At 41.1% G+C, this 19,158-nt stretch overlaps 1 protein-coding gene across 1 annotated transcript; it reads left to right on the top strand.

The window, feature by feature from the left end:
• The first annotated feature begins 739 nt into the window (after positions 1-739).
• LOC148045169 (monocarboxylate transporter 10-like) lies at positions 740-13,494 on the top strand. The gene is given in 10 exon segments (XM_087719038.1): positions 740-1,041; positions 1,825-2,040; positions 3,110-3,319; positions 6,413-6,567; positions 7,665-7,827; positions 8,878-9,078; positions 11,122-11,243; positions 11,245-11,325; positions 12,715-13,112; positions 13,356-13,494. Coding segments are annotated over 10 exon segments (1,917 nt in total). The 5' UTR covers positions 740-809.
• The last annotated feature ends 5,664 nt before the right edge of the window (positions 13,495-19,158 follow it).

Below are 19,158 nucleotides of genomic sequence, written 5' to 3'. Positions count from 1 at the left end.
ATCTTTATTACTCATGTGAACTTTCTGAATGTCTTGATTTCCACTTGACAATATCAGCAAAAACAAGGCATGTGTTAAAAAAATCCTCTTATACCTAGCATTTCTCTGAGAGTGAAATGTTCACTGATGAATATAATAGCTTTTATAGTCTTATAAAATTAATTGTGAAATTATGCTTCTAGGAATTGACACTTGTAACATCTTTTAGATAACTTAGGAAAAGTTGTAAATAAATCGTCAAGTCAGCTTTGCCAGCAGGCAGTACAGGTAGTTTTTCGGGTTATAAAGACAATTGGGACTGGAATTGCCATTGGTAAGCAATGCAGTGGTGCATTTTCCTGTGACTGTGCTGCTTAGGGATGGCGATCCCAGTTTTCATCATTAAGAGACCATTGTGTGGATCATTAAACACCGACCTTACATGACAGTGACTTCCAACTTCCTGCCCGCTTCCCCATTGACTCTCCTACTGGAAAGTCAGCAGGAAACTTCAGAAATTGCACTAGCACCATAGCAGCTTGCTGCAACATTGCAAGTGCAAACCAAGTGCCAAGCACCCAGATCTCAATTGTGTAGCTGCAGAGGCGGTGCGATGGCCAGAACTCTGCAGACCAATTGCAAGTGCCCCTTGTTGAGCACTGCCACAAGTTTGAAATGTTTGCTGACATGGTGTAATGCAAAGGCTGCTCCTATGTGCTTTATGCTGCTTTAGTAAGAAAATTCTGATTATTGGACAGGTGTGCTGAATCTTTTCTATTTGAGAGATTAATAATGCTTTTTTTCTTCTCTACAATTCTTTGTTCCCAGACATGAAGAAAATCCGTGACTTTGTCGATAAACGGATATTAGAAAGAAAAGGTACTTCAGAGGACATCAGGGCGGATGCCTCTTTCTTACACCCCCCTCCGGATGGAGGTTGGGGCTGGGTAGTCGTGGCGGCAGCGGCTACCCATTGCCTACTTATTAGCGGTTTCCATAGCGCCTTCGGGGTGTACATGCTGCCCCTTCTCGGTTCTTTTGAAGCGAGTAACTCGCAGATAGGTAGGTCATTGTTACATTAAGGTTTCCAGCATAGCTTTGATATATTGTACTGCAGTTTTGTTTATAATTATGTCTTGCTTATTAACAGTCTTTAAGCAAATGGTTTAAACCAGTGATGGCGAACCTATGACACGCGTGTCAGTGCTGGCACGCGTAGCCATTTGGGGTGACACGCACAGGATTTCATGCGATTCATCCTCGGCTCCTGCACGGCCGCCGAGGATGAAAGAATCTGTGCTGGAGGAACGGGGAGGGACGTGTGATCTCCCCCGCCCACACTCACTTACTGTATCGCCGCCGCCCCTTTCTGAGCGCAGGGGCTGCTGGTAAGGCGTGCGTGCCGTGCGCACACATGTCATCAGCGCGGCGAGGGAGGACCCGCAGGAGAGGAGTGCGGGAACAGTGCGCGCCTCTCTCCAGTCAGGCCGGCACAGAGAGTCTACTCCTGGGACTGTCGGTTACGACCGCACCACAGCAGGGAACAGCAGAGGGCCAACGGGAACTGTGAGCGCCATTATACATTTTTTTAGTTTAAACTATAAATTGCGCAAAATTATGTTTTTGTCGAAGTGACACACAATGCGAGTTCTGCTCGATTTTTTGCCGATTTTTGACACACCACGCCAAAAAGGTTGCCCATCACTGGTTTAAACTATATGTCAATGCTCTTGAAATCCACAAGAATTAGTGTCATTTACATCAGTAAAGCATACAAGTGAGTTGATAATATTTTTTTTACGATATTTTTTTATATGTTTAATTAAATGCCTTTGTCTTTTTAAGCTTGGGTTGGATCAATCAGCCACGCTCTGATGATGACACTTGCTCCCCTGTCCGGAAAACTGGTGGTGAGGTATGGAGCCATCAAAGTGGCAGTAATTGGAGATTTGATGACCATAGGTGGTCTGGTGTGGTCATCATATACGGAAAAATTTAAAATCCTATTTTTCACCCGAGGAATCATTGTTGGCGTGGGATCAAGTCTGGCCTACGCTCCAGGTAATGCTTTACATTAAAATCAAATTTTGTCACACATTTCTTCTGTTTTTGAAACAGAAGGAGGGGGCAGGGATAACGCGGTGCCCAGTTCAGGAGCGGAAGGGGATGTGTCACTGCCATGGGCGGGGGTGGTGGCGGGAGCTTTGGAAGCTTCACCTCAGCCGCAGTGTCAAACGGCAAATCTGGCAGTGCTGTTGGAGGAGGAGGAGGTGGCGGCGACAGATATTCTGGTGGCAGCGGGGGCTTTGGGGCTTCACCTCAGCTGCAGTGCTGGGCGCAAGCGGCTAGGACTGGCCGCCCACAAAGGACCTCCCCGTGCTTGCTTTGCTGAAAACGGGGCGACTGGTGCTAATTTGAGCGGCCGGCGCAAACTACCGTCAGTCGCCCAGTGCTCAACAGAACAAGTCTGGGGAGGTCCTTTGCGGGTGGCCAGTTCTAGCCGCACCTTAGAGTTAATTGCTTCCAGGTTCACCGACCAACTGGTCCGCAAGGACCGGTAGGAACCCACCCCTGATACAGAGACACTGCAGTTTAAATAGGCTTTTCCTTTCGTGGAAATAGAGGTATCAGAGTCCATCAAACAGTCCAAGTCATAAACAGATAAGACAGTCCGTCATCAATGTCTTTCAGTTAAGGGATAATCCAAATAACATAGTCCATAATCATACAAACAGTCGTTTTGCTAACTGTTGCAAAACTTACAATAGCTCACGACACTCAGATCAGATCAGCCCAGCATCTAACAAACAGAGAGCTAGCAGTCATTCTGGCTCCCTCTTATGGCCGATTGAGGAAAAACAGCAACCAATCACATTTTACCGTATGATTTAAAGAAACAGTTACAACATTGCTACATGATTTATATATTGCCAACCCAACTGTTAGATTAAATTCCTAACAAAACTCATTAGAAATAGTAGCATGGTTTTTAATTGTGTCATAATGAAAAGCAACGTTTAAGCTTTCTCCTTTCCCCAGATCCCTTTTTCATGTTAAATAAAACAGAGGTTGATGTGACTGGACTTCAATATAAAACAACTACTTTCAATTTCTCTTTGTTTCTTGATAGGTCTGATAATGGTGAGCCTTTATTTCATGACCAAACGTGCTTTGGCTACTGGCCTGGTGTTGGCTGGAGGGGCTGCAGGGACGGTCATCCTAAATCAACTGCAGCCCTTTCTCATCTATAAGCTTGAATGGACAGGCAGCCTAAGGGCCTATAGCGGTATGCTGGCCATATGTGTTCTTGCTGCCTTTGCGTACAGGCCCCTCCAAAAACGTATGTATCTGCTTTGGACATTTTAAATTAAATATCTCCTTTTTCCCGTGTGTGTGTGGGGGGGGAAGAGAATCCATATTGGGTAAAATAAGGATACAAAGTAACCCAAAGAGTTCTTTTCAGGTTTCCGAATTCTCCTACACAATTACTCAGACAAAACACAACTATACATCCCTGCCCCCCCCCCCCCAAATAAATAAGTAGCAACACGGGAATGAAAAGAAAGTAAATCCAACATTTAGGACAACCTGAGATCTGGGGGTAGGGGTGGGATAAGGATCAAACACGCCATGCACACCATGGTTGCAATTTGATCTCAATCTGGGATGCTGGTTGTAGACTGAAGGCCCCAATGGACAGTGTCAGACAGCAAATGGAAATTATATGAGTGGTACGACAAATGGTGCATTGCTTAAATTAAAATGTGACCCTCCATTATCTCAGCTTCCTTTCGTGGACTGTTTTCCAAAGACCCTTTCTAATTTTATTTGAATTGGGGCAAGTCTTTAATAAGGTAATATGTAACCATTGACTATAGATGGAATCCTAGCACTAGCACCCAGGCTTATGTACCTCTTCACGGTGCTTTAAAAGCCTCTCTTAGCGGTTGGCAGAGTCAGCGTATTGCCCCCAGCAATCTGGGTCTTCATTTTACCGACCTCGGAAGGATGGATTACCAATGCATCCTAGGACTGTTTTGAAAAGGTGGTTTATACGTTTAGTTTCCCTGGTCTTGTAATATCTAATTCAAATTTTCTGCATCTGGATGTGGATGTGATGTAGCAGCTAATAATATGGAACAGAGCAGAAAATGTATGTCTTGTAAGTCATAAATTCATTGGACATGTGAGTGGATAAGAACTTGACACATCTTAAGTCTTCTGTAAGTTTCACAACCATGTACTTATTAAATTCAGATTCTGGTTATTAATGATTGTAGTGACATTTGTCTATCAGAGATTATTTCGCACCTCCCTGTCTTCTCCTGTTCTCCACTGTCTCCCAGAGTCTAACAATGCGCACTGCATCAATGGCACTCATCCTCTGCCGTCTCCTTCTCTTTTGCCTTCAGTCTTTCCCAGCATCAGGGTCCTCTCTTCTTATTTGATGGCTAAAATATTTATGGTTCAGCTTCAGTATCTGTCCTTCTAAAGAACAGTCAGGGTTGATTTCCTTCAGGATAAAGCTATTTAAAGAAGCTGAATATAACTGCAAGATCAGACCCATATGGCCTGGCAATAGCTAGAACTTAAGGAAGTCAGCGTGTTTGATCCTTATCCCACCCCTACCCCCAGATCTCAGGTATTCCACTATAGATTTTTTGTTAACATCTATTCGTCCAAAATTACTTTTATCATCCCTCTCATTTATCATTCTGTCTCCAATCTAATTTGGGTTTTCAGATGATAAGAATTCTGGAAAGGGCTAGCTCAGTTATTGTCAGTAAAGATACCTGTCACTGACTGCTTATTTTATTTAATAAATTTATAAGGCAGCTTTGGGGAACAGAAAAGCTAGGACATATTAATTAGGAGAGACCCTATCAGTATGCCTTATAGTAAAAGACAAATCCGTTCTTCTGGGAAATATTATAGTTTAATTCCTGAAATTCATGTTTCTTGTCTTTTTCATTTCAGTAAAACCTGTTAAGATTTGGGTAAACACATGCTTGGAAAAAAGACTGTTTTCAGTTTAACACCCCAGAACTTGAGGCATAGGACTGCACTAAAGCAACTCAATTCATTTCTTAAATAACCCATGCTATTTGCTTCCAGGAATGCAAATTGCAAATGAAAGCAACTAAGTAGTTGTGTCAAGTATCTAGAACAAATTTCCTTAACCTAGGGAAAATTGAGTTACCGTATTTTTCAGAATATAAGATGCACCTTCCCCCCCCCCTCGAAAAAAGGGGAAAATCTGGGTGTGTCTTATACACTGAATACAGCATTTTTGGCCTCTGAAACCCCGCCCCTTCACAAAAATGGACGTTCAGAGGGTTTGGGAGGCCTGCAAAGTGCTAATGGAGGCTTGGGTGGGCAAAAATGAGCAAAAAACCAGACTGTTTTTTGCTCGTCCCCCCCCCAGCCCCCAAGAGCATTTTGCAGGCCTCCTTTGTGGCAAAAGGGCCTGTTTTGGCAAAAAACAGCCCTTTTTTGCTTGTTACACCCCACCAGCCCCCAGGAGTACCTAAAGGCTATGCATGCCCTTTCTTTTGGCGAAATACAGACCACTTTTTCCTCATCCCCCCCAGCCCCCAGGAGCACTTTGCAGGCCTCTGAAGCTCTCTGCATGCCCCGTTTTTCACAAATGAGGCATGCAGGAGGTTTGGGAGGTCTTCAGAGTGCAAAATCTTTTTTTTTAATTTACCTGATGTGTCTTGTACTCCGGTGCGTCTTATACTCTGAAAAATACGGTACATTGCAGCTCCTGTTATCCAACCAGCCTTGCCAAGTAGACTAGACTTAGAAATCAATGCCACATACTTTAGGTCTAAAATTACTTTTATTCAATGAGCTATAGTAAAAAATTCTTGCAATTCCCAATGTGCTTCGTTTTGCTCTCATTTTATCTTTGTGTGACGTAGAGAGGGGTGTGTCTGAGATGATTACTGAAATTAGTTTCTTGGAATGGACTTAAGCCACGCTTGTTTGATGGTTGCCTTGGTAATGGCTTTTCCTCATGTTTTTCTAGGCCATTCCCTTATGCCTTTCCCACCGAACATACTGGCTGCATTTCGGAAATTGTAGGCACCAGGGTAGAAAAAAAAATCCCGGTGTGATTCCTATTCATGATAAAAGTAAACTTTTTGTGTACAAGGAACTCATTCTCTCTAATGCCTATACCTGCTCCAGCTGTGTCCAGCTAGACATGTTAACAGAGGTTCTTGTGGTATATAAAATCATTTTTTGCAATCATCCTCAAAATAATTGCTTAAACATCGCACAAATCCGTCCTGTGCTCATTTGTGATGCACTTTTTATGTTATCCAGGTTGCACATAACTGTTGTATGTATTGTATTGCTTTCTGGTGAAATTAATCAGTATTGCGTACACAGTAATAATTTCTCTTTTTTTTTACTTTGTATTTTACAGATAGAACTCATCCAAGTGTAGTTGACAAATTTAACACATCGCCTCTAAAAGGGTTTATAGTTGATGTAGCTTTATGGAAAGATCGTATTTTTGTGATATGGGTCAGTTGTCTTGGATTAGCAAAATTTGGATACTACATACCTTTTGTGCATATGGTAAGTTGCCATTATCTTTTTTTTTTTGGCTTTTCTGTTATAGCTTGGAACGAGGGTCCCCAACCTGTGGGCCATGACCCACTAGTGGGCTTTGAGGGTTTGCAACCAGGCCATGGTAATGGCCGGCTCATGTGTGTGTGTGTCCATGCATATCTTCAATTGCATGAGCACCAGCCAAGCACATACACACGCTCCATTTAAATGAGCAGTAGGTATGTGTGCATGGTACTTGCACAAATGGAGTGTGTTATATTATATCTATAGTGTCAAGTCACAGTACTTTTGACAGTGAATGTATGCCTTTTGGATTCAAGTTCTGTAAAGATGTTGTGCCTTAAAATGGCTTCTACTGTACAGCACAGTGGAGTTGCCATGGTAACGGCTTCACAGTACTCCACAAGGGGCTCCCTCCAATACAGGATTGGGATAAATACATACCCAGACTACCCCGATTTATCAGCTAATTCTAACTATTTTAAGACATGTGGCTAAACATTCAATTTTTACCAGTTTTAATCCTTAACTCAATTTTGGAGAAGGGCTACATCAATTTGGGCCAAGTTGATTTATTTTTAGTAGCTGTAAGATTGTCGTTTGTCCATAATAGGTAAGTGGTCACTGAGAACAAGTGTACATTTATTTCAATAGTGTCAGATACACCAACTGCAGTCTTGATTGTACTAACTTTCAAAACTTGAATAATACTTGGTCAATTACTTTTGAGGAATAATTTTTGAAGAAAACATTGTGTCATTGCCAAAGGATCTAAATTTGGTGCCGCCTTCATATATTGGATTAAATCCCATAGTCCCCTGTCAGTTTGATTTTTGGCAATGCATTATGGAGGCACCAAATTGGAGAACACTAATGTATCCAATGGAGATAGACTTATCAGGAGAGGAGTATGAAATGTTTGAATTGTCAGTCAGTTACATCTATTTTTTTTTGCTAACTATTTGCATAAATCTTTAAACAAGTATGACTGAATTTGCGGCTATATTTAATTACTAGGTTAGCTTAATTATGACTAGTGTTCACTAAACAGAATACTTTAAACCCGACATGTTAAAAATCGTGCTTCATTTTCTTTTTTGCAGATAAAACTTGCAGATGATTTAGGTATTCCTGTGGAAAAAGCATCCTTCATTATGGTGGGACTTGGAGTAAGCAGCATGATTGGTTGTCTTCTGTTTGTAAAAATTTGTGCTATTAAAAGTGTCAACCAACTTTTGGTTAACCTGGCATCCATATCATGTGTTGGTAAGTTTCACAGTAAGCTTCTGAATGTTTTTTGCCTGAGAAATTATGGTTTTAGACCTAGAAACATCTAGAGTGTCATTTCTTGCACATATGAGTTATATCAGCACAACTACAAGTTAACACTGTGCCTTAAGTTAATTATTGCCAAATCTTCTTGAGGCCATTCGTGTGATGGCTGGAATTCCAGTTCTCACTGGAACATGATGAGTAGAAATTAGGAATTAGGAGAATGGAATCTGACACATGAGGTGGGTTCTCATGGGAGAACCTACTGTATTTTTTGGAGTATAAGATGCACCCTTTTCCCTCAAAAAAGAGGCTGAAAATCTGGGTGTGTCTTATACACTGAATACAGCATTTTTTGCCACCTGAAACCCCACCCCTTTCACCAAAATGGTCGTGTATAGCTTGTAGGAGGCTTTCAGAGAGCTCCTGAGGGCTGGGGAAGGCAGAAATGAGCAAAAAATGAGCCATTCTATGCTCATTTTTGCCCTCCCAGCCCCCAGGAGCACTCTATAAGCTTTCTAATGCCCTTTTTTGACAAAAAAGGGCCTGTTTTCACAAGAAATGGGCTGGTTTTTGCTCATTTTTTGCCCCCGACCCACTCCCCAGGAACACTCTACAAGCCTCCTAAGGGCTATTCATGACCTTTTTAAAAAAAAACAGGCCCGTTTTTGTGAAAAATGGACCATTTTTGGGAGGTTTGCAGAGTGCAAAAACTTTTTTTTTTTAATTTGCCTCTTCAAAACCTTGGTGCGTCTTATACTTTGGTGCGTCTTATACTCTGAAAAATACAGTAATTTCTTTATGGCACTCTAGCAGAAGACACTTGGGCACTTGGAGCCAATTCATAGGTTCCTTAATATGAGGCACAGAAGATGCATTACTATCATACTTGAGAAACAAAATTTTTGGTAAGCAGAACTAAAATATTGGAAATTAGCAGTGGCAAAGCCTGATGAGTGCTGTTTTATCTTAGTTTACATCATAGAGTAAATAAATACATTTGGTTCATATTGAAATCTGTGTCCTTCATGTTTTATTTTTCAGGTGTGGCCTACTTTTTGATTCCTCTTTGCACATCTGTTACACATCTTGTAGCCATTTGCTCCTTTTTGGGATTTTTCGACGCAGGAAACTATGTTCTCCTACCTATCCTTACATTTGATTTGGTGGGAAAAAGAATGCCTCCTGCATGGGGATTTGTGATGGCTGTCAATGCAATTAGCTGTTTGGGTCCACTCTTTGCAGGTAAACCAGTTAATGCAATTTGTCTGTAAAAAACACTGAGCCTGGAGAAAACTATACTGCTAATGTGTCCAAGAACTGACTCTTCCCAAGGCCTGCCTGAGGATTTATTTGCTTATTATATTTGTATGCCTGCAAATCTCACAAATATGGCATACAGCAGTGAATTAAAAAGAAAAACCAATAAATATTTAAAAACAGTCATGTTTCAAAACAATAAAATGGCACCCAAGCAAGGGGAATGATATGAGCCACAGTAAGATAGCTGTCAGCGTTCCAAACATCATCCAAAATTAAATCAGAGTCCAAGGCAGAATATTCCTCAAAGTTCCAATTTATTAAGAGAGACATGTTGGCACATATGTAGAAACCTGAATCTGAAAGCTTCCTGGGTTTCCGCACCCAGTTGAAAGTTCACAATCTTGCCTCCACACCCACAAGTCCATCACATGGTCCAATATTCCACTGCCATGCTGGCAGTTTCACCCATCCAGTTCCGGTCAGGCTCAGAGAGGTAGAGAACAAAAGATGACCTTGGCTTCCTAGAAAGGAATTTTATTTTGATAACAATACATTCTACTTCTAACTTTTCCCCCCTCCCAATTCCCTACTAATGAAACAGCATAGTAGAAAAGAATATTAGTGTGGCAGGCCAAAGATCCTAAAAGGAATCGGCTACAGGCCTGACAATAGCATCACAGGATTTCCCCAGTCTGCTAGGACCCCCCAGGTCTGATGGTACAGCCAGGTCCTGAGGGACTTGAATATTGAACAGGATGGACTTTGCCTCACTTCTGGGGGTAAAATATCTCAAAATGGGAGTGCCACACCAAAGACAGTCTGCCTTCTGAGACCCAAGTTTAATTCCCTAATAGTTGGGACATGCAGCCTGCTTTCTCTGGTAGGACAAGCACATATAATGAGGAAGAAGCAGTCCCTCAGATCTCTCTTCCCCAACTACTCTCACCTGGAATCAGCCCCAGAGAAAGGAAGTGAACTGGAGCAGCACTCTTATCGCCCACCCTCAATCAAACTCAATCCAGAAGGACTCCATGGTGAATGGTATCAAAAACTGCAGAGAGGTCAAACAGGGCAAGGATGGATGCCTCACCCCCATCTCACGCTTGCCTGGCTTCTTGAGGAGCAGGTGAGGCAAACTGACCATCGCTAAAACCTCCTCACATAATCCCCTGAACCAGTTTAATCAGCAAAGAGGGACATGGATCTAAAGAACGGGGCTGAGCTTACAGCCCCAAAGACCCTGTCCGTTTCCTCTGGTCAGACAGGTCCATTCCTGTTCAGATAACGGCAATATTCCTTGCTAGGTATTTCCACTGGTTCTGCAACAAGGCCAGCGTCCACTTGGTTCTCTGAGCCCCTCTTAACCCCTCTTAGCTGCTCAGGAGCCCAGAAGGACACATGCCCACCCAGAACAGAGTGGCAGGACACAATAAGGTCTGCACATAATAAGAACAGAGACTTAATGATGCTTTGCCATACTTACCGCCACTAGTTAGGTCTTTTTTCCTCTTTCTTTTCTATGTATGCCTATATAGGTACTCCTTGTTTAATGACTACTCATTTAGCAACCATTTGAACTTATGACAGCACTGAACAAGGGTAGTTACAATGGGACTTCGTACCTACAACCATTGTAGCATCTTGCAGTCATGTGATAAGAATTTCTCTGGCTGGCTGCTCACAAAGTCAATGGGGAAGCCAGCAGGAAGTCAGAAGCTATGCTCATAAGAGGTTCTCACGAACTGCACAGTTCTCACTTAACATTGGTAACTGGGGATTGCAAGAACTGTTGCAGCTAAGTGGTATGGTCGCTATTTTTTTAATATAAAACTATGTTGCTAAATTATGGCGTTTTCAATTCCAATTAGCAGTTAAGCAAGGACCAGCTGAATAGCTTTTGGGATCAGGAAGGTATATGCTGTGATTACTTAAATCTTTTTGATACTGGAATGTATGGTATCATTTGAAAGAAAATTCTGTTTTGGGAAAGGAAGCACAAAAGTAAACAACATATTTTTGTTTCAGGTGTAATGTATGATGCATATGGCAATTATACCATTGCCTTGGTAGTAACTGGAGTTTGCAATATGGGAGCAGCTGGCATACTTACTTTAATACCCTTTTTGCAAACATCATCAGTCCAGGCAACAAAAAAACTACATTAATGCTTCTGTATATGTAATAACCAACACCATCGTGCCTTGGCAATCTCCAAGTATTTCATCAGGGGTAAGGAGTATTTGATGACATTTCTTTCTCTAAACAAGAAAATTTCTTTCGTCTTCTTTTTCTTCTTCCTCCTCCTCCTTTGGTAGTGTGTGTTCTGTACTAACCTGATCTTTGATAGGCATTTTATCACAATGACCCTTTCAGTTATTAGCATTTCTATTGACAGGTGGTAGAGAAATTAATATAGAATCTTCATCACGGTCTTCGTGATTTGCTCAAACAGGATGTGCCAGCTACATGAAGACTCATTCAAAACTCTCAGAGTTTAGAGGTTTTGGCATGAACCCTTGCCCTTTGTGTGGTTCCAGCTATTTTTTAGAAAAAATGCATCACAAGCAACATATTTGGCTAATTTCTCTGGAGATTCCCACCCCCCCAATTCTGTTATTTTCTTCATTTCATTCGTTCCTAGACAAATGCAAAGTATAAAAAGTACAGTTTAATTGTCGTTTGCCTTTAAGATACTTAAGGCCCTTTTAATAAATTCCAATAGTAGGGAGTAACCCACTCTGAAATACCTTATACCCCTTTTGTCTGGAAAAAGGCTGCATTACACAGGCTGTTAAAAAATATCAGATGTTCATAAAGGAGACCTGATATAATTACTCTTTCTGTCAGAAATTCATTGGATACAGTACTAAAGCTGTTGAACCCATAGCAGCTGAATGTCTAGATTGAGGCCTCAGTCCCCACCTGTCTCAAAAACTGTATACTTAGTTCTTGTTTAGTGACCACAGTTAGGACCAGCAACTCAGTCATTAAGTGAAGTAGTTGCTAAATGGAGAATTATGTGACGGTTTTTGCATATGATTTTACTTGAGCCTTCCTGCTTACAGTATCAGAAGAATACAACTCCAGTTGTATGGTTGGGAAGGTCCCCAGATTTGATACTTGAGGAAGCTGGGTAAAAGGTTGGATCTTATAGTCCCTTTCCCTCACTCCAGTGCCCTCTGGAATGCTTGTCTTCATGCTGCAATAATTAGGAGGAGGAAATGAACAGATGCTTTAGATATTTACAATCTTTAGAGAGGAAGTGATTACAAGACAGTAAGGCTTGAGTTTTGGTTTGGGATCACAATTCTTACAAGCTGATTTAGGATGTTGGGAATTATAATAATCTCTCTATATATTTTAAAATTGTCCCAAAGCAGAGTTTGAAGGCTATGTGGAAGGATGGTTTATAGCTAATGAATCCAAAGATTATTTAAATTATAGATTTCAAAAGGAATATGAGTGATCATGATAATAGATGATAAGACTTTTAAAATCAGATGTACACTGTCTTTATCTCAGATACATAGTGTGTATTCAGATTACGAGAGGAAATGGAAGAATGCTGTTGAACTGCCATCATTAATACTGTCTTTCATAATACATTTTTTGTTACAGAGTATTAATTCCTCATTCACAATATCTATGATACCTCCTGCAGCAAGTACCTCAGGCCATTCAAAAAGACTCAGCATGAAATCCTGTGAAAGCATACTAAAGTCAGATACAACTTCTGTTAAGATGACGTCAGAACCTAGGACCTCTATGGGTACTGTGGAATATATGAAGGCTTTCCCGGATGAAGAGAACGATACAACTGAGGGGAAATCAGAATTAGCATCTGTTCAAAGTCAAACTTCAATCTCCATGACCCAGGACCTACCCTTACCTTGTAAAAAAGAAGTTGTAGTGGTCTTGCATCATGAGTATGAAAGTGATGAGGAAGCCGAAATTATAATTGAAGAAAGGCCTGGACAGGAGTTAACCGTGCCAGAACAACTCATGAAAAAGGAAAGGTATGGACAAGAGCTAACCGTGCCAAAACTATTCATGAAAAGGGAAAGGTCAGACTCTAAACAATTGGAGCGTTTTCCTCACAGAAAACAAGATGCGGTGGCTTTCTTAGATGAGTATGAAGGAGATGAAGAAGAAGCTGAACTTGCAACTGGGGTAAAGCCTGGACAAGAGCTAACCGTGCCAAAACTATTCATGAAAAGGGAAAGGTCAGACTGTAAACAGTTGGAGCGTTTTCCTCATAGAAAAGAAGATGGGGTGGCTGTTTTAGATGACTTTATTGGTGATGAGGAAGAGCAGTTGAGATATGTGCCTTCTGCCTCTCACAAAAAAGAAGATGAGTTGGTGGTGGAGGATATAGAGGATAACCCTTATGATGATTAAGAGCAGCTTAAGAGCACAGCTACACTGAATCCAACGGAAGAAAATAAAACTTCTACATCATTGAAAGACTCTGGAAAGACTTCCCCACAGAAAGAGCAATGATGTGATATTTGCTAAAGATGAAGTTAGCAATTTACCCTCATAAGAGAGGAAATAGCAATAGTAGTACTATTAGTATTTAGGATTAAGTATTAATTAGCATTATTAGCAATATTAACATTATTATTAGTATTAGTATTAAGAGCATTTGATCTAGCACATCTGCATGACTTCCTAGTAGCAATTTCTGCACATATTCAGTTAACTATTCTTAATGCTTAGAAATTAGATAATCCAATATTTTATTGTTTTCATGATCAATATAGGAAAATATAGGGGGAAAAAACAAAAAAAACCCAGAAAAACCCACAAAAAAAAAAACAAAACAAAAATAAAACAAAAAAAACCAAATTTTGTTCATCATATGGTGCACATATTCAGTTAACTATTCTTAATGCTTAGAAATTAGATAATCCAATATTTTATTGTTTTCATGATCAATATAGGAAAATATAGGGGAAAAAAACAAAAAAACCCCAGAAAAACCCACAAAAAAAAACAAAACAAAAAAAACACTAATTTTGTTCATCATATGGTGCATAAATTCAGTTAACTATTCTTAATGCTTAGAAATTAGATAATCCAATATTTTATTGTTTTCATGATCAATATAGGAAAATATAGGGGAAAAAAACAAAAAAACCCCAGAAAAACCCACAAAAAAAACAAAACAAAAAAAACAAAAAAACCTAATTTTGTTCATCATATGGTGCACATATTCAGTTAACTATTCTTAATGCTTAGAAATTAGATAATCCAATATTTTATTGTTTTCATTATCAATATAGGAAAATATAGGGGAAAAAAAAAAAACCAGAAAAACCCACAAACAAAACAAAACAAAAAAAAACAAAAAAAACCTAATTTTGTTCATCATATGGTGCATATATTCAGTTAACTATTCTTAATGCTTAAAAATTAGATAATCCAATATTTTATTGTTTTCATTATCAATATAGGAAAATATAGGGGGGAAAACCAAAAAAAAACCAGAAAAACCCACAAAAAAAAACAACAAAACAAAACAAAAAAACCCACTAATTTTGTTCATCATATGGTGCATGAATTCAGTTAACTATTCTTAATGATGAGAAATTAGATAATCAAATATTTTATTGTTTTCATGATCAATATAGGAAAATATTGGGGGGAAAAACCAACCCCCCCCCCAAAACCCACAAAAAAAACAAAACAAAAAAAACACTAATTTTGTTCATCACATGGTGCACATATTCAGGTAACTATTCTTAATGCTGAGAAATTAGATATTCCAATATTTTATTGTTTTCATGATCAATATAGGAAAATATAGGGGGGAAGAAACAAAAAAACAAAAACAAAAAAACAACCAAAAACAAAACAAAACAAAAAACAACAGTTTTAGGATTATTAGCATTATTAACATTATTATTAGTAGTAGTATTAACAGAATTTGATCTAGCACATCTGTATGACTTCCTAGTAGCAATTTCTTTGTGTTATTCTGTATACTTTTTCATGCTTGTTTACCTAGTTTTTACAAATGTTTCTGAAATAATTGTTTATTTTTCATTATTTTATAACTTAGACGTACAAAAAATTTGAGAAGAACTGAATTCCCAGCAGATATTAAAACCATTTTGTCATTTGCCTATTTTTGGAAAATAAACAAGCGTTTAAATTATTTATGCTTTGTAGCTAAATTGAGTTGAGACCATCTTCCTATGCAAGACGAAATATGTAGCTCTTTATCTTTATTTTTTGCTACTGCACAATAGGACTATTCTAAGTGTCAAATTTTGTTCATCATATGGTGCACATATTCAGCTATTTTATGGTGACCAGACGTCCCGATTTTCACGGGACAATCACGCTTTTGCACAATTTGTCCCGCGTCCCGGGACATTCTTAAAAACTCCCGATTTTTGTGACCGGACACGGAAGTAAGCCTGCCCCGCCCCCAGCCCTGTATACCCATCCCAGCCGGCTGGTATTTCGTTCCTTCTGTCTCCCCGTTGCTCAGAAAAGCAACTTCGGGAAGGTCCTTTGCTAGCAGGCAGGTTCTAGAACGCCTGCAGCCACCAAAGGACCTTCCCAGAGTTGCTTTTCTGAGCAACGGGGAGACAGAAGGGACGCAATCTCCTTTCATTCTCCCTCTGCCTCATTCACTTGTTCAGGCAGCAGAAAACTAAAGAAAATCGCATAGCCGAGAACAAAGGAGCCTGCAGCCTCTTTCATTCAAATGTTCAGGAGCGGGGATGAGGGGGGGGGGCTTTCTCGCATGCCTTCTTTCTCTGAAGCCACGCTGGATTCAGCAAACCGGGGAGTGTGTGCCCTTGGGATTGTGCAACTGCTGAAGAACAGGAGGCAAGAATTCGGGTGCTGCACAAGGCCACGGGCACGCCCTACCCTCTTCTCTCTGATAGCCACCTGGTTAAAAAGGAGGAGGCAACTCTGCTGGGTCGGAGCCCATCCAGGAAGACGAGGAACGCAAGGGGGATCCCTCCCCCCGCAGATGGGCTCCAGACCAGTGGAGCCTCCTCCTCCTTTTTAACCAGGCGGCTATCAGAGAGAAGAGGGCAGCTTGTGCCCATGGGCTTATGCAGCAGCCAAAGATCACCTGGTTAAAAAGGAGGAAGAGGAGGCTCCGCTAGTCCAGAGCCCATCTGCGGGGGCAGGGATCCCCCTCGCATTCCTCATCTTCCTCGATGGGCTCCTCCTCCTTTTTAACCAGGTGGCTATCAGAGAGAGGAGGGCAGCGCAAAGGAGGAGCAGAACGGCCTTAATCATGTCGAGCTGCCCAGTCAAAAAACCCTTTCCTTCTGTAGAAAAGAAAAGAGGGGGGTGAATTCGAGAGACCAACTGAAAGAGGGAATCTTCAGCCAGGGCACCCTTTGCTCCACCACAGCAACCTTTTCAAGCAGGATCAGACTAGTTTGAAAGCCTCGCCTTCTATTTCGGCGGGGAAATTCCCTGCTGCCCAGGCTCCATCCCGCAGAAAAAATCCCCTTCGCCAAAGCTCGAGAGGCAAGCGTTGCCTCCACCTGCCAGAATCTCTGGAGAGAACTTTGCAACTAGCTAAGGAGTGGCGAGCAGCGGACTTGAGCATTTGCACACATTCAGCCAAGGTCCTGCTGAGCCCCGCAACTTTGGACGACCCTATGAATTTTATGATGGATGTGCACCCCTGGGAGGTGCTGAAGAAAGACAGGCAGCTCAGCCTGATCCAGGATGACAGGCACGACACACACACAGAGTGGGAAACACACACACACACACACACACACACACACAGGGAGGGAGGAGAGACACAGAGAGAGAGAGAGACACAGAGAGACAGATACACAGAGAGAATGACAGAGAGAGAGAGACGGAGGGAGATAGAGACAAAGAGCCACACAGAGTGACAGAGAAACAGATACAGAGAGAGGGGGGGGGGTTTAAGAAACTTCAGAGTGAATCCAAGAAGAGGGAAGAGATGGAAGACTGGCTTTTCACTCTGATTTCTGAGCCCCCAGCTGTTAGTGATGGAGGAGGAGGACAGCTCATTCTGTGGCATTTTTAAAAAGTCCTGTTTTTTTTTTTTAGCAAAAAAGGAAAAATCTGCAAAAAGTCACGGGTAGCCCCTGGGATTGTTCCTCGCAAAGCATCATGGTTGCAGAGAATGCAAATGAAGGTGTTTATCTCCCCGCCCGTGTCCTTCTATTCAAATCAGAGTCATGCTGAGTCCCATTCAGAGGGTGGAGGGGCGCTGTGCTTTTTTGTTTTGTTTTACCTATGTTCTCACAACTATGCAAAGGTGGGTTTTGTGCTACAAGGATCTTTCTTTCTTTCTCTGTCTGTGGTTCTGATTGCAGTTCCTTCGGATTAAAGCACCATTTCTCATTCCTTGCAAAATGGCAGAGCTGCCTCCCCGCCCACTTTCCTTGCAGCACCCACAGTTGCAAAATGTTCCCCTGATTTGGTTTATAGTTTGCAGCAATGCGATCCAACAAATAGGAAAGTTTTAATAAGATCTACTGACTTTATTTGGTCTCTGCTGCCCCCCACCCCGCCCCCTTAGCCCTTGGGTTTTGTCCCCTCCCAAGGAGAGAGTGGGAAGGAGAGGAAGGAAGGAGGGAGGGGGGAAGGAAAAGAAGAAGGGAGGGGGGGAGAAGATGGAAGGAGAAAAGATGGAAGGAAGGAGAAAGAATAGAAGGAGGAAGGAGAAGGAGGAAGATGGAAGAAGAAAGGAAGGAAGAAAAAGAAGAAGGGAGAGAGAAAAGAGGGAAGGAGGTAGGAAGAGAAGGGGAAGAGGGAAAGAGCAGAAAGGTAAAGAGAATGAAGTTGATAGGCAAGAGGAAGGATGAAGGAAGGAAGGAAGAAAGAAAAAGGGAGAGAGAGGAAAGAAGAAAATATGGAACTAGAAAGGAAAGAAGGGAGGGAGGAAAGGGGAAGACAGGGAAAGAGCAGAAAGACAGAGAAGGTGAAGGTAGATAGGCAGAAGGAAGGAAGAAGGAAGAAATAGGAAGGAGGGAAGGAGAAAGGATGGAAGGAGGAAGGAACAGAAGTGAAGGGGAAGAGAGAGATAGAAAGAGCAGAAAGACAGAGAAGGTAGATAGGCAAAAGAAAGGAAGCTGAAAGAATGGAAGGAGGAAGGAAGAGAAAAAGAGGAAGGGAGTGAGTGAGGAAAGAGAGGATGGAAGGAGAAAGGAAGGAAGAGAGGGAAAGAGCAGAAGACGGATAAGGTGAAGGTAGATGAGCAAGAGGAATGAAGGAAGGAAAAAGTGAGGTGTCTCGAGGATGGGGAAAACGTTTAGTGACCAAAGTTACAATGGCATTGAAAAAAGTGACTGATGACCATTTTTCACCCATAGCGACCGTTGCGACCATTTTTGCACACTTAGCGACCATTGCAGCATCCTCATGGTCATGTGATCTAAATTTTGTTTGGCAACAGATTCGTATTTATGAAGGTTTCAGTCCTGGGGTCATTAATCGCCTTTTGTGAGCTTTTGACAAAATATAAATTTTTTAATCAAGCCCCCCGATCCCCCCGGTCAATGGTGTCCCTCTTTACCAATCTGAAAATCTGGTCACCTTACCATTGAGTCATGTCAAAAAACAGAGTGCAACGAAGCATGTTAAAACCTGCAGAGTTTATCAGGGCATTCTACTACAGAAGAAATTATGTTGTACAAGCACATTTGGAAAGTGGTAGGTGACAAAGTTGGGAAAAGGCAGAATGGATTTTGCAGGAGATTCTAATTACCCAGATTGTCTAGATATTTATTATTTAAGTATAATCTTTATTGTCATTGTACTTAAAATATAATGAAATTGGTTAATAGTTAATTTAACTATTATTTAGTTAAATAATAAATTTATTATTTATTTAAACAAAAAATAATATTTTTATGTCACCTATCTCCTATATAAGACGTTCCTGTATAAGACAATATCTTTTTAAACGGTATTAATTGGTGGTAGTGGGAACTGTGACTGAATATATAAAGTTTGTGTGCGTAAAGACGCACTAAATAATAGTATGAAGAGAATGTTTGTTCGATTCTGGGCAGCTATGTATATTCTTTACTGAATTAAAAG

The sequence above is a fragment of the Thamnophis sirtalis genome, unplaced genomic scaffold, assembly GCF_051295495.1.
Source record: "Thamnophis sirtalis isolate CommonGarterSnake01/CBP01778 unplaced genomic scaffold, rThaSir2_p1.2 scaffold_6, whole genome shotgun sequence".
Lineage (NCBI taxonomy): Eukaryota > Metazoa > Chordata > Lepidosauria > Squamata > Natricidae > Thamnophis > Thamnophis sirtalis.
The sequence above is the reverse complement of the archived record's forward strand: the minus strand, read 5'-3'. Positions and strand labels throughout refer to the sequence as shown.